Consider the following 26,535-nt stretch of genomic DNA (forward strand, 5'->3'; position numbering starts at 1 on the left):
ACATTTCCCAGCATGCCACCTCACCCTTTGACCTTCTTAGATCTAAAAGATGCGCCTTGGGGCGCCTCAAGCCGGAAGACTATAGCCTCCCGGCATGCAGCACGCTTCTCCCCATTAGGTTTGAGGCGCAGTGCGCGCGGTGCCTACTGGGAGCTGTAGTCAGTGGCGCGTTGCCCTGACGCGGGCCGGACAGGGCGTGTGGGGCCTGTGGGAGGTGGCGCGGCTGGGCCCAGCTGCGGGTGGAGGCGGCGGAGAGGCCTGCGGCGGCAGGGAGCGGCGGGGCCGGGAGCAGGCGCCGGAGCCTAGCCGAGCCGGAGCGGGCGGCGCAGGCCGGCGCGGCGAGCAGCAAACATGTCGGTGTTTGGGAAGCTCTTTGGGGCGGGAGGGGGTAAGGCGGGCAAGGGCGGCCCGACCCCCCAAGAGGCCATCCAGCGGCTGCGGGACACGGAGGAGATGCTAAGTAAGAAGCAGGAATTCCTCGAGAAGAAAATCGAGCAGGAGCTGACGGCCGCCAAGAAGCACGGCACCAAAAACAAGCGCGGTGAGACGGCCCAGTCTCCCCAGAACCCCTTCAGACTCCCCGGGCCTGGGCTCCACCTTCGTTAGTCGCCTTAGAGTCTGGAACTCTTCGCCGGTCAGACTGTTCCGTGCCTTTCCCGGCCCGGGACGCCTGCCCGTGTGACTCCCTTCAGTGTCTCCCCCATCCTTGGACTCCCCCTTCGTCAGACTTTCTGTCATTCTAGCTGTCTCCCCTCAGGTTATGCCAACTCTGCCAGGGCCTTTCCGAGGGGCACGTTCTTCCGCCCTTAATTCCTTTCTCTTCCGCATTTTCGTCCTTCCTCTGGCCTGCCCTTCTCGATCTTCCCTTGTACTGTCGCCGCCGTCCTCTTCATCGTTTCTGCCCTTCATCCTAACGTTTGTGTCCTTCTGGATCCCACCCCTGCCCTCTCGCGACCCCTCCGCGGAGTCCAGCCCTGGCCTCTCCCCGTCCCCCTGAGTCATAATTCCCCTTGCGAAGCCCCCTTGATGGAGAGAATGGTACTGGGGAAAGAGGAGACCCCTGTTTCCGGCTCTGTTCACTTGAGTGAACTTGAGCAAGTTGCTTCCCTTCTTGAAGTCTCATCCCCCAACCCATCAGCTGGTGTTTAGCCTCAGTGAGGCCTAAAGTGCCTTCCAGTTTTTTGAGTCACTTCTTGTTGCCTCATAGCAGGTCTTATCAGAGTTTTACGTAGCACAAGCCTTCATCCTGTGACTCACTTCTTTCCTATCCCTCTGAATAAGAAATAGGGATTCCGTTTCTCCCTTGGCACTGATTCCTCCCCAGCCCCCACTACTGGGAGTTCAGGGCAGGATTCAGTATTGAATTTCGAGGCACACTTACTTTATTTCATGTTATTATATGACTTTCGGGCAAGTATTTTGTGGTTTTTTTAGTGAATGTGAAATGTTGTAATAGCTATAAAGCAATTTAGGAATATTTGATTTTTCTTGCTGTTGTGGCACTATGAGTATGAATCATAGAGTGACAGCCCCTCCCCCTCAGAGATGGGCAGAGGAGAGAGGGATTTAGGAGCTGCACAAACACGTATTTAATGGAAAAGTCTGTTTTTGCTTAGCTGTATGACCTTGAGCTAATTAATTTGCCTCTGAAAGAAAGATCATGGATTTACAGCACTTAGGATATAGGAAGGGCTAAATAGATCTTTTCTTTGTTCTAACCTAAGAACAAAATCACCCAAACTGAGGATTTTCCTCTGCTGATAGTTAACAAGTACTCTGGGAAAATGTTTCCAGTGCTACTGCATGCACTGTATTCACAGGGTGAACAAAATATCTTTTCCACCCTAATGAGGGGGGAGACAGAAACAGATGGGAAGATAAATGAAGAAAACATTGTTCCCAAGTAATAAGTGGACAAAGAGGATCTGCTAGGAGTGATGGGGTGGGAAGGGGTGCCACTTTAGCTAGAATGATCAGGAAAGGCCTCTTTGGAAAAGTCCAGTTTGCACTGAGCCTTGAGAAGGAACCAGCTCTGTAAAAATCTAGTGGAGGAGTCTTCCAGGCAGAGAAAGCAGGAGAGAAAAAGGCCCAGAGGATGATTTGTTTTAATAAACAGGATCTCCATGTCTGGAGCGAAATGATTGGAGAGTGATATGAAGTGGGTGGGGCGTGGACTTTGAACTTCCTGGTAGAGTTTAAATTTTATTTCAAGTACATGGAAGGCTGTTGGAGGGTGCTTTCCAGGAGTGTGTCCTAATTATTGATAGTTTTAAAAACACCATCTGTCTGGGCTTTGGAAAGTAGATTGGTGGTGGGTGAGAGTGGGAGCGAGGAGACCATGGAGGAGGCAGTTGCTGTCATCCAGTTATTGCCTGGGCTCCAGTTGGATCTCTGAGAATGGAGAGTAGGGTTAAATTTTGCTGCCTCTAACTTTTTCTCTGATGACTCTTCCCTCAGTCAGGATCCTCTGCTGTTCATGGTAATTGGAGTCATTGTTTTTACCAGTCTGGGTTTTGGAACACTTTGCCCATTGCAGGTGGTAGAGGAGGTGTGTCAGCTTACTTCATCTCCCATCTGAGAGAGCAGTTCTCCTGTTGTATTTTGGTCTACAGCTAGTTTAATTTTGCAGTTTCAGAAGTGATTGAGTTGGCTTTCAAGAGGCTTGGAGAGAGGCTGCCAGCCGACTGTGGAGGCCAAATCCTAGCTGTAATAACTGCTGAAAGCAGTCTGTTGTCTTGAATTTGCTTGAGAGGACAGGAGCTGTTGTAATGTGCCATTCTTTTTAGCATCCTCAGGGAGGAAGATTTTTTTACCAGCTTGCTAGTATAGTGCTATGAGGTGTTACCATTACCACATACCATTCACTTACTCACGCATTACTGTGCTAGGACCTGGAGAATCAGAAGTGAAAATACAGTATGCCTGCCTCCAAAAACTCAAGGTTAGAAGTGTGTGTGTCTGTGTGTGTGTGTGTATAAGAAGGGGGAGAGGAGGAAGGGCAGTCACTACTAAAACTTGTGTACATAGGGCTGAGGTTGCAGAGGAGTAAGGTTTGTCTGGAGAGGAAAGGCCAAGGAAGACATCAGAGTAGGATGTGAAATGGGTCAGCAAGGAGTCGGGGAGCAGGCTGGGGATGGGCAGCAGGTGGATAATACTGGGTAGTGGCCTGTGTCCTTTAGACTTTGACCCAGAGATGCTGAAAAGTCATTGATGATCTTAAAGTACAAGATACAGATCAACTTGGATTTTGTAAAGACTACTCCAGCAGCAGCATAAGTAGGAGTGTAGACCAGCCAACAAGGCTTAAGGGCAGGAATCCAGTGAGGAATAAGAATAGACTCTCATCGTTATTGGCCTGAGCCATAGTTTTGTCACTTACTAGCTATGTGCCTTGGGCAGGTTACTCTGCCCCTCAGATTCCTCCTTTATAAAATAGGGGTACTAGTATCTACCTCGTTGGGTTAAATCATGTTACACATGTAAAGCTCTTAGTACAGTGCCTGCCATTAGGTCAGTGATCAATAAATGCTTGCCATTATCATTATTACAATGGAATTTGTAGTTATTCAGGTGGGAACAAAGGCCCTCGAGTAGAAGCATGGAAAGCCAGACAGAAAGTAATACATGTCAGAGACTTCTGACGGAGAATCAAAAGGAGTTTGGTGATTTATTGGAATTGTGGGCAGGATGAAGGGGAGGGAGGAGTGGAGGATGATCCCCAAGTTTATGCTCGGACAACTGAGGGGACAGTGATGCCATTAACCAAGTTGGGAAACACCCTGAAGGAGTAATATTTCATCATCATGCAGTCCTTTCAAGTTTGTAACACTCCTTTTTTCATGTGAGTCTCACAGCATCTCCTGAGTCTCTGAGCTCCATGACATAGAGTCATGTTCATCACTGTGTCCCCAGCACCGAGCACAGTACCTGGCTTGTGGCTAATGCTCAGTATTTATTAAATGAATGAAAACAATCTTGTATGTTCTATTATTCCCATTGGACAGGAGGAAAATGAGGCCCAAGAGAGGATGTGAGTCGACTTAGACCAGTTCTTCTGGTGATGAGTGTCTGTGTTCTGCTTATTCCCATGATGGCTGGAGGCGTCATCATGACCTTTGTCATCTGCTCGGCTTGTTAAATGCACACCTATGTAAGGTGTGGTGCTGGTGGGGATGGGGGGAGGGATAGAAGTGAAACAGGCCCTGCATGTGGAGTGTGTAGGTGAATGTGGCTTCCTTCTTTGTGGCATACATATTGGAAAAATGATAAAATCATCCTTGGAAACAAAACTCTGAAGCTTTGAGTAGATTGTTTGCATTGTGCATATGTGCTGTAGCAGTGGTTTCTGTTAGGAACCTAGAGCACAATTTAGGTTGCATATTTTCCCCCAAATTTCCTTTTCTATAGTCATGTATTCATGCATAAGTATGTGGCAAGTTCTTAAACTGTCCCAGTCTCATCCCTGGGAATATAGGGAAACTAGACAGGGTCCCTGCCATCCTTAAATATTGTTACTTTCCTTTCATCTAAAGTGGAAATGATAATCATCTCACATGACCTTGGTAGGGATTAACTAAGATAACACATGAAAAAGTGTCGTACATTATAGGTTGTAAAGTATACTTTTCTTTCCTTTTCTGACAAAGTTATTATTGATCACACTTTGGTTTAATTTTCAAAATGGAAAAATTCTTTCACTGAGAACTGGATGGAAGTCAGGCTTGCAGTCTTGGTGAGCTGACAAAAATCACTCAAACTTACATCTTTTTTTGGTAACTTCCTAGACAGTACCCTGTTGCTTTTATTCCTAACAGTTGATCAAATATCAAAGATTATTTTCTTAAGGCATTGTAACCCTAAGTGGTTCAGATTTCCTGTTTTAATAGAGATGAAAACACTATATAGAAAGGACTGTATTTTAGCTTAACAAGAGAACTTTATGAGATTGGAAAATGGAGACTGGGTATCTCAGACACACTATACTGGTACATTTCTGTTGAATTTATGAATGCAAGCAGTTCATTTACAGGTTAATTTAGGTTCAGCTAAAAAGTGTCTGATGGATGCAGAGAAACCAGGCGCTCCGGGAAATACATCTTCATTAAATCCTGTTCATTGCTGGAACCAGGCTGGCTCTCTCATGTTTATTAAAGTTACTCTAAAATGTTAGCATGTGGGAAGATATCTTAATAAGTTAAATATATATGGAATGCAGCCTTTTGGTTCTCTGGAATTAAGTATCAGGTTGAAAAGTACAATATCTTAATGGTATGTGTACCAGCAGGATCTCCTCTCTTAGAGGCCCTGAGATGGAAAATCTGAAACCCACCCAGGGAACTGAGCAGTGGGTATTTCCCTTGGTGATGCTTAAGTTTCTTTTTTGAAGAAATGGTTAGCCAGCTTGGGTTGGTTTACTCTTAAGACAGATGGCGTGTCAGAGAGGCCTTATGTGTTGGTTGTCCAAACATGCTGGTGCCTTTGATTCAAATGACAAAATCTTTTCTTGCCTCATTTGGCAGGAAGATTAAATATTTTTAAGTGCATACCAGTAGGTTTATAATGTGATTTGAAATTCAGTATAGTACACTGATACTTCAAAAATAAATTCAAGATAGATTTTGTTCTGAAGTTTAGCTAAATGTGAGGACCTTTGAGCCTGAACATTTTGCTAAGGGTGGCTTGGGTTGTTGTGAATTGGGTTTGAGTGTGGGGAGTAAGGTCTTGGAGAAACCTGTGAGGATGTGCATGAGCTATACATCTCTGAGGAAGAAAGCCAGGGCTAACTGGGAGGACAGCAGAGCTCTTGGGGCCTTAAGGAATTCCTGTAAGTAGGAAAAGTGTTGTGAAAATGTAGTCCTTTTGCCCAGAATTGTTTTGTGCCATGTCACTGAAGTGAAAGAGAAGATACTAAACAACGACATTATTTTTTATTATTTTTTTAAAGATTTATTTATACAAGAACTGGGATACAGGCCAGAGGTGAGGGAGGGTGAGCGAATACACCAGGGACAGAGTGGGGAGCAGAACAGGCAGATTTAGTGAACTATACTGCTGCGGGGAGCAGTGGGCGAGGCAGAAGAGGTCTGCTGTGCCATATGTGAGTTAGCTCCCTGGTCAGCGATCGAACTCAAGCTGCAGTGGCTGGAAATCGCTTGATAATGCTGAGAATTAACCCCTTGTGCCACCAGGGCAAGCATTTCTTTTTAAAAGCATTTATACTTTCCTGTGACCTTCATTAGTAAAGGAATGAATATCTAGGAACCCTAGTGTTTGATTCGCCCTTTTTTTTTTTTTTAAAGATTTATTTATTTTTGCATACAAGAACTGGGATGCAGGCCAGAAGTATGGGGAGGGGAGGAGAGGATTCACCAGAGAGAATGGGGAGCAGAACAGGCAGATCTACTGAAATACGCTGCTGAGAGAAGCAGTGGGCAAGGCAGGTGAGGTCTGCTGTACCATGTTGGTTGCTCCCTGGCCGGCCCAGGATTGAACTCATACTGCAGTGGCTGGCGATAGCTTGATAGTGCTGTCTTTAACCCCTGAACCACTAGGGAGGCCCAATGTTTGTCCCTTCTTAAGAAATTTTAGCTGAAGGATTGAATGGTTTACTTTTTTTTTTTTTTTAAGTTTATTTATTTGTAAAAGAACTGGGGTGTATGAGAGAGGGGCTGAGAGGATTCAACAGAGACAGAGTGGGGAGCAGAATAGATGGATCTACTGAAATACTTTGCTGCGGGAGCAGTGGGCGAAACAGGTGAGGTCTGCTGTGCCATATGTGGGTTAGCTCCCTGGCCAGGGATCCAACTCAGGCCTTAGTGGTGATAGCAATGAGATTTAACACCTAGACCACCAATGAGGCCCTCAGGCCCCATTTAGACTTATTAGAGCAGAACCTGCATCTTTATGAGAATCCCAGAATCGTTTGTATGCACATTAAAGTTTGAGAGACACCTCTCTGCAGTTATTGTGGGTATTCAATGGGAATATTGGACATTCTTAATATACCCATGCCAATATGCATTCCTGGACACTCAGGAATGCTGTGTCCCTGGTCAGTTTGTTTACTCCTCCTGTTGCTCAGAGATTAAACTCTTAGCCAGTTCAACCTATTAGCAAATACCTTCAGGCATCCGCAAACTTGAGAAGGCTACAGAATGTGGATGGTTTGACAGAAATCTGACTTTCCCTGCTTGGAAAAGTACTTTAAGCACATGTCCTCCTGATGGCATAAAGCCTTCTTCATGAAAGACCTGGTCATCTGGATATCTGACAAGCATTTTGTCAAGCTGTCATTCATGAGGACCCACTGATTGTCAGACACTGGCAGCCCTGGTAGTAAGTTAAGGGGCAGTTCCCATATTCATGGTCTACCACTGCCTGGTGTGGGGACCAGTTGGTAAAGAAAGAATTTCCACTCAGTGAGGCTCATTGGCTTATGTCCAATAAGGACCCCAGGTCAAGGGGTATTAGATCCACTTGGGAGGGCTAGAAAATGAAAATTTTAAAGTCATATCTTTTTCTACCAGAAAGGTTTTTTCAATAAGTTGTGGTTTTTGGTTTAGTAACTTTGTGGCTATTTCCTATTTTGTTTTTATGGCACTGATACTCTTCTATTCTACCAGTTTTCTGCATCAGGAGGGACAGATGTTCTCTGAGAGCCTGTTGAGTGTGTTAGGAACCATCTGAGATGCCATGTGGATTTCCAGGCAGTGAAAAAGACACAGCCTGGCCCAGTTGATCCTACAGTTGAACAGATCTGTGGTGCTCTCAGAAAAAAATGTGATCACAACTAAGTAGCCCAGTTATTTTCTCACTGGAGTCTTGCAACCTCCTAAGTAAAACTGTTCCTTTCAGAAGCTGATGGGTAAAGTAAAATTAGAAAATACAAGGAAGGGCTTCTGTGGTGGCTTAGGGGTGAAGTCTTAGCGCTATCACCACTGCGGCCTGAGTTCGATCCCCGGCCAGGGAGTAACCCACATATGGCACAGCAGACTTCTCCTGTCTTGCCCACTGCTCACTTTAGCAGTGTATCAGTAGATCTGCCTGCTCTGCTCCCCACTCTGTCTCTGGTAAATCCTCTCACCCCCTGCACCACTGGCCTACACCCCAGTTCTTTTACGCAAAAAAAAATAGAAAACAAAAGGAACTTCAAAGTTGAGAGAGAAGGATAATATAGTATAGGGATGGTAGGAGAGGATCAGTAAGGGAATTTTATCATCAATCTTATTCAATCCTATAAATGGCATTTTTCTGGATTTGGGGGTGATACTGAACTTCTTAGCAAGGATTCCTGATTGGGTTGAAACCGAGTAAAAAAACATTATCTTCTTTTCATCCCCATATCTCTAAAAAAAAAGTCAGAAACAAAAAATAAATCAAAAAAACATCAAGCACCAGGTTGCTTAGGGCATTTGACCTGGGCCTTGGCACACCCTGTAGAGGACAATTTCTTCCCCACTAAACAGTCAGGGTGGTTTAGTTTGCTGAGAGGCAAGAGGTTCTGTGTCCCAAAGTAGTTAAGACATTCCTCAGTCAGTGTTTTCTGCCCAAGTAGGAGACCTGCCTCACGAACTTGCTCTCAGGAGGCCCATACTCTTTGTGGGGGAATATAAACCTAGGACAGGAGTAGCTAAAGTCCAAAATTGACTTAAGGAACACTCATAATGGAGCTCAGTGGAAATCCGAAGAAGCACTTGCCCCAGTTAGGGTTAGGAGTGACAGTGTGATCATTTGTATTAGTCCTTACAGGAAGGAGTAGGCAGTCCCTACAGTAGGAATATGTGGGGTGGAGTGAGGGCTGGGTGTAAACACTCACGTTTGGTGTATAACACCATCTCAAATTGACAGTTATAACTAGAAGTTGCAGAACCTTTGCTTTTATGTAGCTGTATTGAGTATAGAGTCATAAATAGTATTTGAGAAAAGGAAAGTAGAAGACTTGAAACAGTTGGATATTGTATGCTATTTAGGGATTCCAGATCTATTTAGATTCTAGATCTTTTTGGTCTTAGAGTAGCTTATACATTTGCACTTTATTTCAGATGGTCAGTTTTAAAAGAAGGTAACTAGAAACTTTTGCTTCATTAATTAATCCGTTTTATAAATATGTATGTTAGTTAAAGCTATATGCCAGATACCGGCATATAGGTAGTTAGAAATGAAGACAGGCATTGCTTCACAGTCTAGCTAGAGTGACAGACAAGTCAGCGATACAACAGGGTACAGTGTGATCTGTCCTAGATGCATATTCAGAATTCAGAGTACAAATTGTGTAGTGGAGGCAGCCAAAACAGCTATGTGTGTTGTGTGTATGTGTACAGGTGCCCACATGTTGCTTTAATCTGTGCCTTATTAAATAGTTATGGTGGAGAGTAATAAAATGTTGGAACAAAAAGGAATTCAAAATGTATGAGTGCTTCAAACTTTGAATTAATAGGAAAAGTTTTTCAGAAAGAACAATCAGGAATATAGAAATATATGTAATCATTTTTAAAAGCACTTTATTTGAATCAGAAGGGGGGATAAAAACAGTAAAATGCCTAGTTACAAAAGATTTAGCTTTAGCATACTAAATTTGAAGTATAGTTCATTCTGATAATGGTTGCAGATAGCTTTTCAGTTGTTTCACTTTCCACAAAAGGAAATAGGAAACAATAAACCTGAGAAGCGAGTTCTGTACTGTCTGTGTAAGCAGGAGCTGTAAGTTCCTTCTTTGTCATCTTTGTAAGATCTGATAATTGTAAAAGCAATGGGAAGACTTGTAGGTGTGTTTTGCAGTACAGCTCTCCCCTGCTTGAAAGGAATTGCCACCTGAGAGACTCCATTAGGGTGAGGAGTTTGATCAGCTTGATGTCCCTAGTGTTCATTGCTCTTGGAAACATTGACTGACATGGGTAACATTTGAAATTCAAAATAATTGCTAGTTTCTTAATTCTCCATGAAGTGAATTAGTTGTTTTCACCACTCCAGTGCATTTTCTCCTTTTAGAGTCTTGCACAAGGGTAGTTAAGTGGTTGCAGATTGCATGGCCAGCCTAGAGTTACAAGATTTGGGTGTACTCTGATGAAGCCCTCTGTTAGCCTTCTGTGGCCATGTGTTAGGAGGAAGCTGATACCAGCCTGGCATTTATCTTATTGCTTATCGTGGGCCAGGGCCATAGGACTGTTGACTAGACAGCCCTTCTCATGCTTAGATTTTAAGGGTAACTTTTGAGGTATAAAGGACAGCTCATATGGATACATCTTAAGTTATTCTCACCATTCTTTAAAAAAATTATGTTACAGGGCCTCCCCGGTGGCGCAGCGGTTGAGCGCTGGGCTGCAAAGCTGCCCGCAGCCTCTGCAGCGCCGGTTCAATCCCCAGTCGCCGGGCGAGGGTCCCACATGGCGCGCAGACTTCTCCGGCTGCCTGCTGCTCCCCTCAGCAGTGTACTTCGGTCCCTCTGCCTGTTCTGCTCCCTGCTCTGGCTCTGGTGAATTCTCTCACCCTCCCGCGCTTCTCACTGTACCCAGTGCTTGTATAGATAAATAAATAAATCTTTAAAAACTGTATATATATATATTACAAAGTGAAAAGTTTTTTTCTGAAGGAAAATCTTCAGAAATTGAAAAATTGCCTCCCCCCACTCCTAATCTTTGGGAATGTACTTGACAAAATTGATCATATTTGATCTTTTCAACAAATGAATGGTATTATAACCCCCTCATTAGAGATGAGAAAGCTGGGCTTTAGATTACATGATTCACTGAACCTACCCAGGAATGTTGGGGATCCCTAGGCGGGCTGTATCAATGAGTTCTTTCATCTTTGGTGTTTTCGTAGGCCCAGGACTCCATAGTCTTGAATACTTATAACTTATTGATGGACAAAATCCTGTCATTGGAAATAGCTTTTTATAATATTCCCTTCACAATGTGAGCACCTGTTATTCTGCAGGGGCATACTTCACATTAGTACATAGCATTGACTTCCAAAGCAGTTTCATGTAAATGATCTTGTTTTGATACTCAGGAGAAGCTTTATAAGATAGATAGGGCAGGTCGTGATTTTAAACCCATTTTGCAGAAGAGGAAACTGGCTCAAAGCAGTTAAGTTAGGTTCCAAGTCTAGTGCTTTACTAATACAGCATCCACCATCCTTGTATTAATACTTATTAATGGTCACTCTCAGATTCCATTGCCAGCTTCAGCAAGGCTATGTGTCAATCATGGGTATGGGTCAGGTTGAGGAGGTTGGGGGGTCCTTAGAGTGACTGGGTATGCTGTGGAACTGGTGCCAGAGAGAAGATGAAGAGGAGACTGTTCATGTGTGTCTGAAATGGTTTGAGAACCTTTAATCACTATATTCATTCATTCACAATCCACTATAGCATTAACAGTGTGTATTTCCCAGCCTGGTTTCCATTTTGTTTACCACAATGAGCTTGTTTTCTCATTGGCCTCTAGAGCAGAGTTTCTTAACCTTGGCACTATTGATATTTTGGATCGCACATTTCTTTCTTGTGGGGGGTTGTCCTGTGCATTGTGGGATGTTTAGCAGCATCCTTGGCCTCTACTCACCAGATATCCATAGCATTCCCCCTCCAGTTAAGACAACCAAAACTATCTCCAAGCAGTGCTAAAAGCTCCTAGAGTTGAGGACCACTGCTCTAAGAATGGTCAAATCAACCAGGTATAAGTCTAGTCCAGAAACTGACCTAAGTGTGAGGGGTCTTAAAAAGCAGAGCTGGGAATACCCATTAAAGTATTTGTGCTTTTGTTAAGTCCTGTGCTTTTGTTTTTCTGCTGAGGACATCAAGATCTAGAGACAGTTCAGGGTCTCCTGGCTCTGCATTATGGAGTCTCACTAGGTTTGGGACCTGTATCTAATTCCTTCCTATCCAAGACTTTCACCAGCCAGAGGTCCTCAGTCTTTTCAGGTTGGAGGGCCCTTTTCGATTCCAGAAAATATCAGGGATGGTCATGTAGTAATAGTTGTACTTTTACTACCCATTATTTGAGAAGATACATAATTCCCTTCAAGCTATAGTTACTGAACACCCATTGTCTATATCACTGAACACCCATTGTCTATATCTCTATCCTAGAACTACGACTGACATAAGCAATAATAGGTGGTCAGATTATTGTGTGATGTACCCACCATTAGTGTGCAGGCAGTTTTCACAGAGCAGGGGTGTGATAACTGAACTCCGTGGACTCACAACCCATAGGTTGTAAACCAATTGGTGCATAATACTATGAGATCTGAGAGAACAGCAGGCTTGAGACTTTGAGCTTTTCTTGATTTCCATACTTGAGATGGAAATCGCCACACTTTGTAGAAATAAAAAGCCAACAGGCTACCCAGAGTCCTCAGTGTAGCTCTCAGCAGCTATACACTAGGGCATGTGTGACAAAAGAAGAGGCATTTGGCTGGAAACAAGTTTTAAGTTCCTAGCATTAGTTGGCAAATGGAGCATGGGCCTAAGAGGAGTTTAAAATAATGGCCTGAAGTTGACAGTGTGTGTTTCCAAAGCTACTTATCTCAGAACACTAGCTTCTGCAGAGGTAAGAGGAGAGTGGCCCAGCCTCACAAATGGTCCCTGAAAGAGAGCCAGCTACTCATAGATTTAGGAGCTGGGACTCTGGTTGGTATCCCAGGAAGGGATGTTTGTTTCTGAAGATGGTGGCTAGAAAAAGTTTGTTCAACAATTAAGTTTCACACAGGTTGGCCAACGATTTGAGAGACCACAGTGGAAGAGTCTTTGTGAAGGGACTGTATGGGACACAGATGAGCAAGATTTGGGACGAGTTGGTGTTCGGGAGCCAGGATACTGAGATGAACACATTGTGTATGTGTATAGGAGAGGTGGGGGGCTCATGGGGGCTGGTTAGGAATAGTGGTGGCTCAGGCAGAGTGATGGAAAGGTAGGCTGCAGCCTCCCTGAGAAGGCCCTGGCTGCCTAGCTGAAGAACCTGTGTTAGGTTAAATTTATTGAGGCACGTACTGAATGGACACTTTCTCTAGAGCAGCTTGTGGGATCTAGTAGCCATCTTCCAGCAGCACTCCGATGGTTTCCCTTTGGTAGGCTTTCTACCCATTATTGTCCGAGGGAATGAGGTGGGTTAGAGGAGCTGGTCCCTTATAAGGGTCACCACCTTTTCTCTCCTTACTTCTTGGTTATCCTTCTGTTTTTTTTCTGAAGCCCAGCACATCCTGGGCAGTTGGGTAGAGGCAGAGCAGCAACTTTTTTTCCACTTGAGAGTATTTCAGGTAATGTACCAAAGGTAGACAGGCAGATCCTCCTTATTTAAACTGTCTTCACCCAGCCTCATTTAATAACCAGTTCCTTGACTACTGCTTATTGTGCAGTTTTTACTCCCAGCTGCCTTGCTGACTTGCTCAATTAGTTGTGATCTTTGAGATTATTTAATCTTCTCTTCATGTTTATCTTTGATAACATGGACCTGTGTTTCTGAGGCAGTACATTTCAAGTTCAGCTTGGTCTGCTATGGTAATCACAAAAATCTGAGAACTAACTCTCTTATTTCCCCCTTTCCTGAGCTCCCAGCCTCCTATTAATTTCCCTGTTCCCTGAGTGCTCTCCATCACCCAGGATGGTCAAGTACAGCCCTCAAACTTAGAAAAACACTGTACACTGGTACTTGTTCTGACTATAGTAGCCACTATCTTGGGGCAAGTGCCTTCCCTACTGTGGGCTTTTGTTATGTCAAAATGAATTAGATGGCTGGATTAAATAATTGCTAAGGTTCATGAGTCAGTAATATTCCAGTCACTCTCCAGAGTGTGACTCTAAGCAGTTTTACATAAAAAGATGGAGCAGCTCAGCATTCATTTTTCTGTTAGAACTAGAATATCCCTGCTCACTGTAAAACCTAAGGGTATCCACACACTCTTATATAGAAGGTGTTGGACATTTTTCCATTTTGACTCCCTGGTCCTGGTTTAGAAGCCAGAGCTAAATAATGTTTTTTTTTTTTTTTTAAGATTTATTTATTTATGCATACAAGAGCTGGGGTGCAGGCCAGAGGTATGGAGGGTGAGAGGATTCACCAGAGAGAGTGGGGAGCAGAACAGGCAGACTGATTGAAATATACTGCTGAGGGGAGCAGCGGGCAAGCCAGGAGAGGTGTGTTGCGCCATGTGGGTCACCTCCCTGGCCAGGAATTGAACTCAGTGGCTTCAGATAGCTTTATAGTGCTGAGGCTTAACCCCTTGTGCCACCAGGGAGGCCCTGAATAATGTTTTAGTTGCTCGCCTCAGCCTCTGTCCAGGTAAACAGCACAGATTCCAGAGGGCATCTTTCTTGGTGTCAGAGCCTCCTTTGGATTAGTAACTTGGCTCTGACTTCTCTGTCAGCTTTTTGACAAATCAGAGGTACAAATTTCTTCTGGCGCTGAGCAGACTCAAACCCTTCTTTACAAAAATCCACCAGTGACCAGTTAAGCAAACTGGGGTGGGCTTCCCTGGTGGCGCAGCGGTTGAGCGCTGGGTTGCGAAGCTGCCCGCGGCCTCTGCAGCGCCGGTTCGATCCCCGGCTGCTCCCTGGCCACCGTAGGAGGGTCCCACATGGCGCACAGACCTCTCCTGCCACCCGCTGGTCCCCTCAGCAGTGTGCTTCGGTCCTTCTGCCTGCTCTGCTCTCCCCTCTGGCTCTGGTGAATTCTCTCACCCTCCCACGCTTCTGACTGTACCCAGTGCATGTATAAACAAACAAACAAACAAACAAATAAATAAAACATGCCTCTATTTAAAAAAAAAAAAATCAAACTGGGGTGCTTTCTTGTGGCAGGACTTGACTTCCTTACCAACCCACCTTTGGGGCTAGAGGATGCAAGATGTTTATCTTCTGTGTAAGGATAGGGGAAAAGGAACAAGCTGCTCAGGACTGGCCTGACTTGAGACATTTTAATTAAATCTGCTTTTTAGACTGGTGATTAAGGATGATGCTGGTTGTCTTAGGGAGAATAGCAGGCTTCTCCGCAGAGACCTCCTGTGCTTAATATAAATCCTGATGCCAACGTAAGCAGCTAAGCCTCTTAGGAATATGGAAAACATTTACCCACCTGGTTCTAAATGAAGGCCTTTAAAACCTCAAGTTCCCTACTAGTGCCTGTTAACACGGTTCTCTCCCTTTCATTAACGTGCATGGTACATTTCTATCTCCTAAGCAGTCTGGAAATTCACAGAACTTAAGAACTCTTTCTGCCCATGCAGAGGGAAATCCCAGGCCAAGAGAGGTTAGGTGACCAGTTAAAAATGACACAGCTGGGCCTCCCCGGTGGCGCAGCAGTTGAGCGCTGGGTTGCGAAACTGCGCGCGGCCTCTGCGCCGCCAGTTTGATCCCCGGCTGCTCCCCGGCCACCAGAGGAGGGTCCCACATGGCGCGCAGACCTCTCCTGCCGCCCGCTGCTCCCCTCAGCAGTGTACTTCGGTCCTTCTGCCTGCTCTGCTCCCCGCTCTGGCTCTGGTGAATTCTCTCACCCTCCCTCCCGCACTTCTGACTGTACCCAGTGCATGTATAAACAAAACAAACAAACAAACCAGCAAACAAATAAATAAAGCATGCCTCTAAAAAAAAAAAAAAAAAAAAAAAAAAAAAAAAAAAAAAAGACACAGCTCATGGGGCCTCCCCGGTGGTGCAGCGGTTGAGTGCTGGGTTGCGAAGCTGCCTACAGCCTCTGTAGCATCGGTTCGATCCCTGGCTGCTCCCCGGCCACCAGAGGAGGGTCCCACATGGCGCACAGACCTCTCCTGCCGCCCGCTGGTCCCCTCAGCAGTGTGCTTTGGTCCTTCTGCCTGCTCTGCTCCCCGCTCTGGCTCTGGTGAATTCTCTCACCCTCCCGTGCTTCTGACTGTACCCAGTGCTTGTAGAAATAAACAAATAAATAAATCTTTAAAAAAAAAAAAAGGCACAGCTCATGAAAGCAAACCTGGGACTAGAACCCATGGCACTTAGCTCCTCAATTCCAGTGAGTTCTAATGCCTCACTGCTTTTCTGTAGATGCTGTGGTGGCATATTCCCAGCCCTGCCAGAATGGTTTTGAAAATAAAACTAAGCCAACAGGAGAGATGGAGCAAACAGTTGCTATTTTAGGGCGTTGTTTTCTTTTGAGTTATAACTGGCTGTTGGTGGTTAAGACGGCTGGGTGGAGAATCATAAACCCCAGGGCCCATTGTTGCTACACTCCTAACTCTGTGTGTGACTAAGCTGTCTTTCCCTGCCTCCCAGGATCCTCCTGTGCAAGAGATTGGAATAATTCTCACTTTAACCCATTTTACAGAGATTTGGGGAGGATTAGGAAGTCTGTAAAAGACTTAGGAAAGGGTATATAAATAGCAATTCTTGTTGCGTCTTGACTTTTTTTTATTAAGATATCTTTTTTTAAAAAAAAGATTTATTTTTATTTATTTATGCATGTAAGGACTGGGGTGCAGGCCAGAGGTGCGGAGTATGAAAGGATCCACAGAGACAGAGTAGGGAGCAGAACAGGCAATCTACTGAAATACACTGCTGAGATGAGCAGCGTGCAAGACAGGGGAGGTCTGCTGTGCCCTACGTGGGTCAGCTCCCTGGGCAGATATCCAACTTGTGCTGCAGTGGCTGGCGGTAGCTTGATAGCGCTGAGAGTTTAACCCCTGTGCCACCAGGGAAGCCCAAGATGTTAAACTTTCTTAAGAATAAAGTAGATGGGGCCTCCCTGGTGGCGCAGCGGTTGAGCACTGGCCCGCGAAGCTGCCCACAGCCTCTGCAGCACCGGTTCGATCCCCGGCTGCCAGCGAGGGTCCCGCATGGCAGACCTCTCCTGCTGCGCCCGCTGTTCCCCTCAGCAGTGTACTTCATCAGTCTGCCTGTTCTGCTCCCCGCTCTGGCTCTGGTGAATTCTCTCACCTTCCCGTGCTTCTGACTGTACCCAGTGCTTGTATAAATAAATAAATTAATTAAAAAAAGAAGAAGAAGCAGATGAGTCCAAAGTGTACAGCTTAATGTCTTTTTATAACAGTATTCACTAGTGTAACCACTACCCAGATCAAGCACTCCAGCAGTCTTGATAATTTTTATAGCAACTCAGGACTTGAGAGGGAGAGTGTTTACTCTATTTCCTTTAAGAATCCCAGAAGCCTTTATATTATCCTTCTGTTACTCATTTAACATATGTTTCCCAGACACCTAGTGGAATAGGGCACTGTGCCAGGTATTGCTGGGGGTACAGAAAGGAGTGATTGACCTGTGTCATGGGGCTAACAACCCATCAGGGATTATAACTAGGATCCAAGGGCAAAAGTGAGGAGGCTGTGAGAGGCAGCTAGGAGGAGAGAATACTGCCTTTTGCTGGGAGAGGAATGTGTGTGTATAGACACAATTTATCCAGTTCTCCTATGGCCCATACATACAGTAAAGGATCCACTCGATGAACTTCCAGGTCCTTCTCAGCCAGTTCTTTGCATTCGTGAACTATGTTGGGTGCTTGGAGAGATACAGTGACAGCCAAAAATCCACCTCTGTGGTGTTCGCTCAGCCTTTCCTTGTTTGCCAGGAGCCAATGGAGAATGGGGCAGTGTAGCGGGAAGGAAAACCAAGAGGCATGTCCCTACCCTTCTTTGTGCCCTAGACTCCAAGAAGCTGACTTCTTTCTTCTGTCTTAAGGCTCATAAGAATACATGTCTGCATTTATTTTGGCCCGAATTTCTTTACCCCCTTTGGTTGAATAATTTCAAACATAGACTTTTCTGATATTTTTTCATGTGTGAGAAGCAAGTTTTTGTTTTGTTTTAATCGCTAATAAAAGCATTTGACTGTGATTGGTAGGAGGGAAGAACGCAATGTCTGACGTAGATATAAGGTGATTCCTTTCTTTAAAGAGTCTTCTGAGGTAGTGAAGACCAACACCTGAGAGGTCAGCCTGAAGAGATAACCTGGGACATCTGCACATTACAGTGCTGTATCTTGGTGTGTGTGTGTGTAGACAGTAGATAGGAAAGAAAGTAGGGTAAATTGCTTAGCCTGGCTGAACCTTGTTTAGGTTTTAATGAATTACTATTTATTAGAAACCTAAGAGACTTAGATCATGTAGGTCTGTTTTACGGATGAGGAAACCAAGACTGATTTGACCAGAGCCAAAATCAGAACCAAGTCTCATGTCTGGTAGAAAACAAAGACACTCTGGAAGAGTGCTCAGCAGGATTTGGGAGGAAGCTTGGATGGGGGAGGTGGTGGTGACGTGTGAAGGGTGAATGCAGTGACAGGAGCGTCAGGTGGTTCCAAACATTTGGAACCGGGAAAACCAACTTGCTGAAGAGGTGGGAGTGGGGCACAGGGAAGCATCTGAGACTGTAAGTCATTTGTGGGGAGGGTCTTTGGAGCCTTCCAGCAAGGGGATGTATAGGGTACTGTGGCCAGGATTAAGGCTCTTAATTGACTGGAAAATCTTCAATGCTTAACCACTTTATCTTTTTGTTTTCAGTTTGACTGCTTGGGAACCCTTGAAATATTGCTTCCCTGTGTACAAAGTTTGCTTTCTGACATTCCTTTCTGAACAGTCAGGTGTAATATAGCACTGTTGTGTATTGTTCAAGGGAACAGAAATGATTTCCCCCACAGTATTGGTTTCTGGTAATTGTGTGCAGTTTGGATTTAGTCCTCCAGTATTATTCTTCTTTTTTTTTTTTTTAAGATTTATTTATTTATTTATCTATTTATCTATTTATTTATTTATTTATTCAAGCACTGGGTACAGTCAGAAGCGCAGGAGGGTGAGAGAATTCACCAGAGCCAGAGCGGGGAGCAGAGCAGGCAGATCAACGAAATACACTGCTGAGAGGAGCAGCAGGTGCAGCAGGAGAGGTCTGCGCGCCATGTGGGACCCTTGCTGGGGGCTGGGGATTGAACCAGCGCTGCAGAGGCTGCGTGCAGCTTCGCAGCCCAGCGCTCAACCGCTGTGCCACCAGGGGAGGCCCCAGTATTATTATTCTTATATATATGGCCATGGGCTGCATTGTTCAGTGAGAAGGCCAACTAGCGGAGTCATGAATTGATCTGGTTTCTCTGTGTGTGATAAAACATATGTAACAAAATTGCTTGTTTTAAACATTTTTATGTGTAGTTATATGGAATTAAGTACATTCACAGTTTTGTGCCTGCTGTATTTTTACTCCTTGGATTTTTTTGGTTTTTTTTTTTTTGACCAAGGTTAATCACTAAGCAGAAAGGTTCTTCTATTTGATCTCTGCCATTAAGGTCAGTGGTTTGGCCTTGTCTGTGTCCTAACTTGTAAAATGGGGATGATGATGATAGTGATGATGATGATGATGATAATGGCTCTGGAGTTAGACAACTGGGTTTGAATTCAGACTCTGCCACTTACTAACTGCAGTGTTAGGACAGTTATTTAACGGTCAAAGACGTCATTTTCTACTCTTTTGCCCTCTTGAAGAGGAAGGGAATGAAGATTTATTGAGCATCTTCTATCAGGTATGGTTACACAGTGCTTAACCTGTGCTGCCTTGTTTCCTCACAATGCCCCAGTGAAATACAGCTGCTCTTGTGTTTATTGTACTCATATACACAGTGAGCCTCAGAGAGAGTTAGTGACTGCCATCTTAGTGAGCCTTGGGAAAGAGCCTTTTAGGAATGACTATCATGGTACTTTCGGAAATGGGATTTTCTTTTTCATAAAGACTTGATTCCGTTAATGTTTGCTGAGCCTTTCCTAGATGATAGGTATTATAGTTCATGCCAGGAGTATTTATCACCATTTTATAAATGGGGAATTAAAGCTCAAGGCTTAACTAACAAAATAAAACTCATAGATACAGAGAACAGAATGATGGTTTTCAGAAGGAAGGGGAATAGTGGGGATAAGTGATATGGGTAAAAAGGATTGAGAAGTACAAACTTCCAATTATAAAATAAATAAGTCATGGGGAAGTAATGTATAGCATCTTGACTATACTTAGTAGTAGTTTAGTGCATATGTGAAAGTTCCCAAGAGAATAAATCTTGGAGGTTCTTATTACAAGAAAAAAAAACTGTAGCTTAGTATGATGACAGACGTTAACTGAACTTATAGTGGTGACCATCTGGTGGTATCTATAGATGTGAAATCATTATGTTGTACCCCTGAAACTATATAATGTCATATTTCAATTATACCTTAAAAAAATAAAAACAAAAACTCAAGGTCACCCAGATTGTAAATAAGAGCCAGTATAGTGACCCAAATCTTCCTAATTCCCACCTCAGGATTACCTGACAGTGGCCCAGTTGTTTCAAGTAGTTTTTGATAAAAATGAATTTCATTTCAGCTTTAGAATTTGGCTAGCCTCAGGAAATTAATTGCAGTGAGATCTGACCTGAATCACAAAACAATAAAAGATAATGCGGAGGGTAGTAAGGAAAGGGTATTCCCAGCCATTTTTAGCATGTCTGCTTAAAAGCACAGCAAAATCCCCTTGCCCCTGATAATACATATCCAGCTGATTGTGCTGCCCCGCAACACCATAACCCTACCCTGGTTGCTCCAGTTACTGGGAGGGACTTTCCCTTGGTGTGCTGAAGAGCCAGCTGCTGAGGCTTAAGTTGAAGATGTGTGGGCAGAGAGGCTTTTGGAGTCTCTAAGGGAGAAGCTGTATCTGCCTTCATCCAGGTCCCCTAGAATTGAGAAGGGCAGTAAATGGCTATTGGTGAAGAAGTGGGAATTGCTAACCACCTAACTCCTCCTCAACCTAGCTCCTCATTCAGGGAAAGTAAATGTAGAAATAAAATCATGCTTCTCCGATGGGGGTGGTGTGTGTGTGTGTGTGTGAGAGAGAGAGATATATGGGGTGGCAGGGGTGGGGGTGTCACAGACCCAGTTAAAAATCCAATATGTCCTTTTTCCTTAGAAAAACATGCATAACAGGTGCATGTGCAGTTTTTTAGGTGTGTTAGGGATCCCAGACCCCAGTTTGAGAATCCTGTCCCAGCTTTTCTCCTGCTGTTTTTCTGTTGTACGTCATTTCTTGAATTGGCTGGTTTGTTTTTCATTGCAGGTTATAGAATGCCAACTCATGCTCTCTTACTCTGCAGAAGGGGAACTTACTGAGTCACATGACTGTGAGAAAGGGCAAGGCGGAAGTGACTCCCTTCAGCTTGTTGACACAATCTTACTGAATTACTGACTTCTTAAGTCTGGGCCTTTGGGGCAGAGGCAGACTGCTCTGGTTGATGGCTTTGGTTCTTGGAGGGATTGGGGAAAGAATTTACACACACACACACACATGCATTTCACACATGCGTTTCACACACACACACACACACACATTTCAGAGAAGGAAGCTGATTGGGTCATATGCCCATGACTAGGCCAATCACAGCAATCAGAGAGGGCACTTTCTGCCCCCCAGTTTGAGTCATGTCTCTGTGGCCTAGGAGGCAGCTGCTGAGGCTTGGGTTATGAGGTTTGGTACTTAGAAAAACAATCGTCCCTGCACTCTTCTCCCTGGGATAGGGATGTTCCTAGGAGATCATCCATTCTTTCCCTAACCCAACCCGGATTGTGGGGAAGGATTGGAGACCTGGGTTTTGGTCCTAGGCGCTCTTCTCCACCAGACTTTCATTCAGCAGGGGTTTCCTAAGCATGTTTTTTTCTGCTTACACCTCCTTGGGCTTTAATTTCCTCTGTCTTTGCAAGGCTGGATTTCCCCTCCAGCCAGCCATCCTTGACCAGGTGTTACTGTGAACCAAGGATACTGAGATAGAGAATTCTGTCCCTCCCAGAGCTCATATTCTTTTTTTTTTTTTCCATTCCCATATTTATTGGCATGCCCATCAACTGACAAGTGGATAAAGAAGATATGATACATATACAAAATAGAAACAGTTATAAAAAAGATGAATTCCTGACATTTCTACAAACTGGATGGACATAGAGGGTATTAAATTTAATGAAATAAGCCAGACAGAGGAAGACGAACACCTTTGATTTCACCCATATGTGATATATAGAGAAAATCAACAGATGAATTAAAACAAAAACAGACGTTAAAAAATAAATCGAAGGGCTCAATTTTTTTCTAGATAGAGTGTCCAAAGCTTATATATTTTTTTTTAGATAATATATTTTATTGTTATATTCCCCATACAATTGCAGCCCCCCCATTCTGACCCCAATCCCTCCCCTCCCGCCCCCGCCCCCCTAAAAGTGTCTCTGGTTCATAGTTTTTTGTTGATTTTGATTTTCACTTTCTTATAGTTATTCATTTTCCTGGCCCCTTATTTAAGTTTTCTAGATTCCTGCTATGAGTGAGACCATCCGGTATTTTTCTTTTTCTTTCTGGCTTATTTCGCTGAGCATGATCCCTTCCAGCGCCATCCATGTTGCTGCAAATTGCATGTGTTTATCTTTTTTGAATGCTGAGTAATATTCCATGGTATATATGTACCACATCTTCTTGATCCAGTCATCTATTTTTGGGCATTTGGGTTGTTTCCAAAGCTTAGCTATTGTAAACAGTGCTGCTATAAACATAGGGGTGCAGGTGTTCTTTGGAATTGATGTTTCTGTGCCAGAGCTCATATTCTAACTTTATAGGCTGGGTTATAAATTACAGGCAATGTGAAAATAAAGATATACCACAGTCTTCTAGTACTCTGAGGTTCTGTGTCCCCATTTCTTGTGGACCAGGACAGGACAGTTTTTTTTTTTTTTTTTCCCTGAAAGGTACCTGCTTCAGGACCTCCCCGGTAGTGCAGCAGGTTGAGCGCCGCACTTTGAAGCTGTCCGCAGCCTCTGCAGTGTGGGTTTGATTCCCGGCCAGCCAGGAAGATTCCCACATGGTGCAGCAGACCTCTCCTGTCCTGCCCACCACTCCCTTCAGTGGTGTATTTCAGTCAGATTGCCTGTTCTGCTCCCCGCGCTGTCTCTGGTGAATTCTCTCACCCTCCTGTGCCTCTGACTGTACCCCAGTTCTTGTAAAATTAGTAAATCTTTAAAAAAAAAAAAAAAGAAAGAAAGAAAGAAAAGAAATGTACCTGCTTCATTTGGGCAAGGAGGGTGATTTGTCCTTACATCCCCTCATCGTGTCTCTGATTCTGAAAGGAAAAAAGCTGGTTTGGTTTTCTCTCTTGCTTGGGAAAGCCACTGGAAAGTGTTTCTCTGCTTTCACGTGCCCCATACACAAACTACCCCATCCCCCAGATGTCTGTTGTCATCTCAGTTGCCAGGGTGCTCTTATGCTTGCTCAGGCAGAAGGGGGCTCTTGTTGGCATGAATTCAGATGGAAGCAAGGAAGAAAAGCCAGTTAGAAAAAAAAAAAAAACAACATTTCATCCCAGCCTGGGAACGGAACCCAAAGGCAGACTCTACTTTACCTCTGTCCCAGCCAAGATCATTACCCACAGCTAAGAGCATCCAGCCTGGAACCTAGTGGGTGGGGGAGGAGCTCAGTCAATGTCTTTATTCCTCTGGTGAGACCGACCTAGTTAAGTTAGCTGTTTTAACTATAACTCATGTTTGGCAATGAGGAAGAAATTGGCAATTTTATTTAAGTTACTTACCTTTTTGTTTTGATTAGTCATATAAATGGTAGATAATTTTTTTAACATTTATTTTTATTTATTCAGGCCTCACTGGTGGTGCAGGGAAGGAAAGGTCTGGTGAAAATGGTTTCCCTCTTCTTGCTCCACATTATCTCTCAGTCACTAGTCTCAGAAATCTCTATCTCAGTCACCTTCTTGGTCACCCCAGCCAGGAAGCCTTTCCTGACTCCCTAGCTGGGACTTCCTTAGCTGGAGTCTTTCCTGTCTCCCTCTCCATTTCCTTCCTCTCACATTCCAACTGGTGATCAAGGCCATGGAATCTTCCCTCTTGATATGTCTCAAGTTCATTCCATCCTAATCAGCGCCTCTGCTCTGGCCTTAGTTTAGACCCTTAAAATCCAAACTCTGGATTTGGTCACCAGTCTTTTCTGCCCCCAGAAGCCAGAACGATCTTTCTGAAATGCAAATCTGATCACGTTCCTGTCCTGCTTAGAATCTCTCAATGGCTTCCCTCTAATCCTGGGATAAAGTCCAGCAGCTCCTTAATAAGACATACAAGTCTGTTCTTGAGTTTCTCTCTTGGGCTTTTATCTTCCTTCAATCCCTCCCCCATTCTCTCATGTCTCCTCCTGCCTGGGATATATCTCTTGCTTTTTATCGTCTTTTAAAATGTGTGGTAACGTCAGAAGTTAGATTCCCCTCCTCTGGGTTCCACAGAGCCCTGTGCTTATCTCTGTCATCATATCACATTGTGCATCTCTCTGTGGCTTGTGGGTTCCATCAGCTTTGGGACTATATAAACATTTTTTGTCCCTGTTACATAGCAAAGTATGAACAAGGTGTAATTCCTGATGCAGGAGAAGGAACATGGATTTGGGTTGTTCAGGGAATTTGTCAGTCTAGGTTGTGAAATTTATTGGCATGAAGTTGTTCATCATAGTCTCTTTTAATATCTATCTGCAGTGATGTCGCATCCACCATCCCTACTACTGGTAAATTTTATTTCCTCATCAGTCTGCCTGGGAGTTCAGTTTTGTTGATCTTCTCAGATCAACAACGTACTGATTAGATGTATGTGTATATTGTGAAATTGTCTCCACACTAAGTCTAGTTAATATCCATCTGTTTTTTATTATTGATTTTCATTTAATCATTATTCCCTTCTGTTTACTTTGGGTTTCTCTTGTTGTTCTTTTTGTAGTTTTTTTTTTTTTTTTTAAAGATTTATTTATTTATTTATTTATACAAGCACTGGGTACAGTCAGAGGCATGGGAGGGTGAGAGAATTCACCAGAGCCAGAGCGGAGAGAACAGGCAGAGTGACGAGGTACACTGCTGAGGGGAGCAGCGGGCAGCAGGAGAGGTCTGCACTCCATGTGGGACCCTCATCCGGCGGCTGGGGATCGAACCGGTGCTGCAGAGGCTGCGGGCAGCTTCACAACCCAGTGCTCAACCGCTGCACCACCGGGGAGGCCCCATTCTTTTACTTTTAATCTACTTTTTTTTAATGGTTGAAGCATTTATTGTAGGTAGTATAGGTGGATTTTTTAATCCATTCGATAATTTGCCCTTTTTTTAGATTTATTTATTTTTATTTATTTATTTATTTATTTATTTATTTATTTATTTATTTATTTATTTATGCATATAAGCGCTGGGTACAGTCAGAAGCGTGGGAGGGTGAGGGAATTCACCAGAGCCAGAGCGGGGAGCAGAGCAGGCAGAAGGACCGAGGTACACTGCTGAGGGGAGCAGCGGGTGGCAGGAGAGGTCTGCGCGCCATGTGGGACCCTCCTCCGGTGGCTGGGGAGCAGCCGGGGATCGAACCGGCGCTAAGCTGCTGGCAGCTTCGCAACCCAGCGCTCAACCGCTGCGCCACCGGGGAGGCCCTGTTTATTCTTGTTTTTATCTGGTGTTCCTTACATCTCTTTGTAGAGCTATATTTTTATCTGCTATTATTATCCTTCCATTTAATGGATTTACTTTAAAATGTTTTATAGTGTGAATCTATTGGTAATGAATTCTTCTAGTTTTCATTTCTTTCTTTGTCTGGCAAAGTCCTTTATTTTGCCTTTGTTTTTATCTTTTTTTTTTTTTTAAGATTTATTTATTTATTTGTACAAGCACTGTGTACTGTCAGAAGTGCGGGAAAGTGAGAGAATTCACCAGAGCCAGACTGGGGAACAGAACAGGCAGACCAGAACAGCTCCCCTCCTGCTGAGGGGAGCAGGGGGTGCAGCAGGAGAGGTCTGCACGCCATGTGGGACCCTCGCCAGCGGCCGGGGATCGAACCGGTGCTGCAGAGGCTGTGCACAGCTTCATAGCCCAGCGCTCAACTGCTGCGCCACCGGGGGAGGCCCTATTTTGCCTTTGTTTTTAAAAGATTTCTCTCAGTTTAGAATTCTAGGTTGGTATTTCTTTTCTTGTTACTTTAAAAATAGTGCTCCATTGTCTTCTTGGTAGTATTGCTTCCTATGAGAAATCTCCATCAGTTTTTTTGCTCTTGTTACTCTGTATGTAATGTGTATTTTTTCCTTTGGCTGCTTTTGAGATTTATTTTTTACATTAATTATGATACTTTTTTTTAATTGTATTAGTTTTTATTGAAGTAATGTCACGCAACACTGTATGATTCAGAGATATAGTTCAAACCTCTGCAGATGTGTGTTACCACACCACACACACCACCAAGATACCCAAAGGCTTCTACCATAGTCCACTGGACCCTTTCTACACTTTGTTCCTTATCCTAAGATTTCTTTCTTATACTGGTTTTAAACAATTTTATTACGCTGTGCTTTGGGGTAGTTTTTATGTTGTTGTTTTTTTTTTTTTTAATGCTAGATTAATTGAGCTTCTTGGATTTATGGGCTTGTAGGTTTTTTTTTTAAGATTTATTAATTTATGTATACAAGAGTTGGGGTACAGGCCAGAGGTGTTGGGGGGGGCGTGAGAGGATTCACCAGAGACAGAGTGGGGAGCAGAAAAGGCAGATTGACTGAAGTACACTGCTG

The 26,535-nt window shown here is 44.1% G+C and overlaps 1 protein-coding gene across 1 annotated transcript in view; it reads left to right on the plus strand.

Annotated features, from left to right (window-relative positions):
• Nucleotides 1–351: 351 nt before the first annotated feature.
• Nucleotides 352–26,535, plus strand: part of CHMP4B (charged multivesicular body protein 4B) — a gene marked incomplete at its 5' end in the record, with an annotated part of 41,665 nt that continues 15,481 nt past the window's right edge. Inside the window, one exon of the mRNA XM_084248351.1 lies at nt 352–541. Coding sequence (XP_084104477.1) covers nt 352–541 — 190 coding nt within the window. The remainder of the gene's footprint in view (nt 542–26,535) is intronic.

This window comes from Talpa europaea (assembly GCF_964194135.1).
Source record: "Talpa europaea genome assembly, chromosome: 11".
NCBI classification, from domain to species: domain Eukaryota; kingdom Metazoa; phylum Chordata; class Mammalia; order Eulipotyphla; family Talpidae; genus Talpa; species Talpa europaea.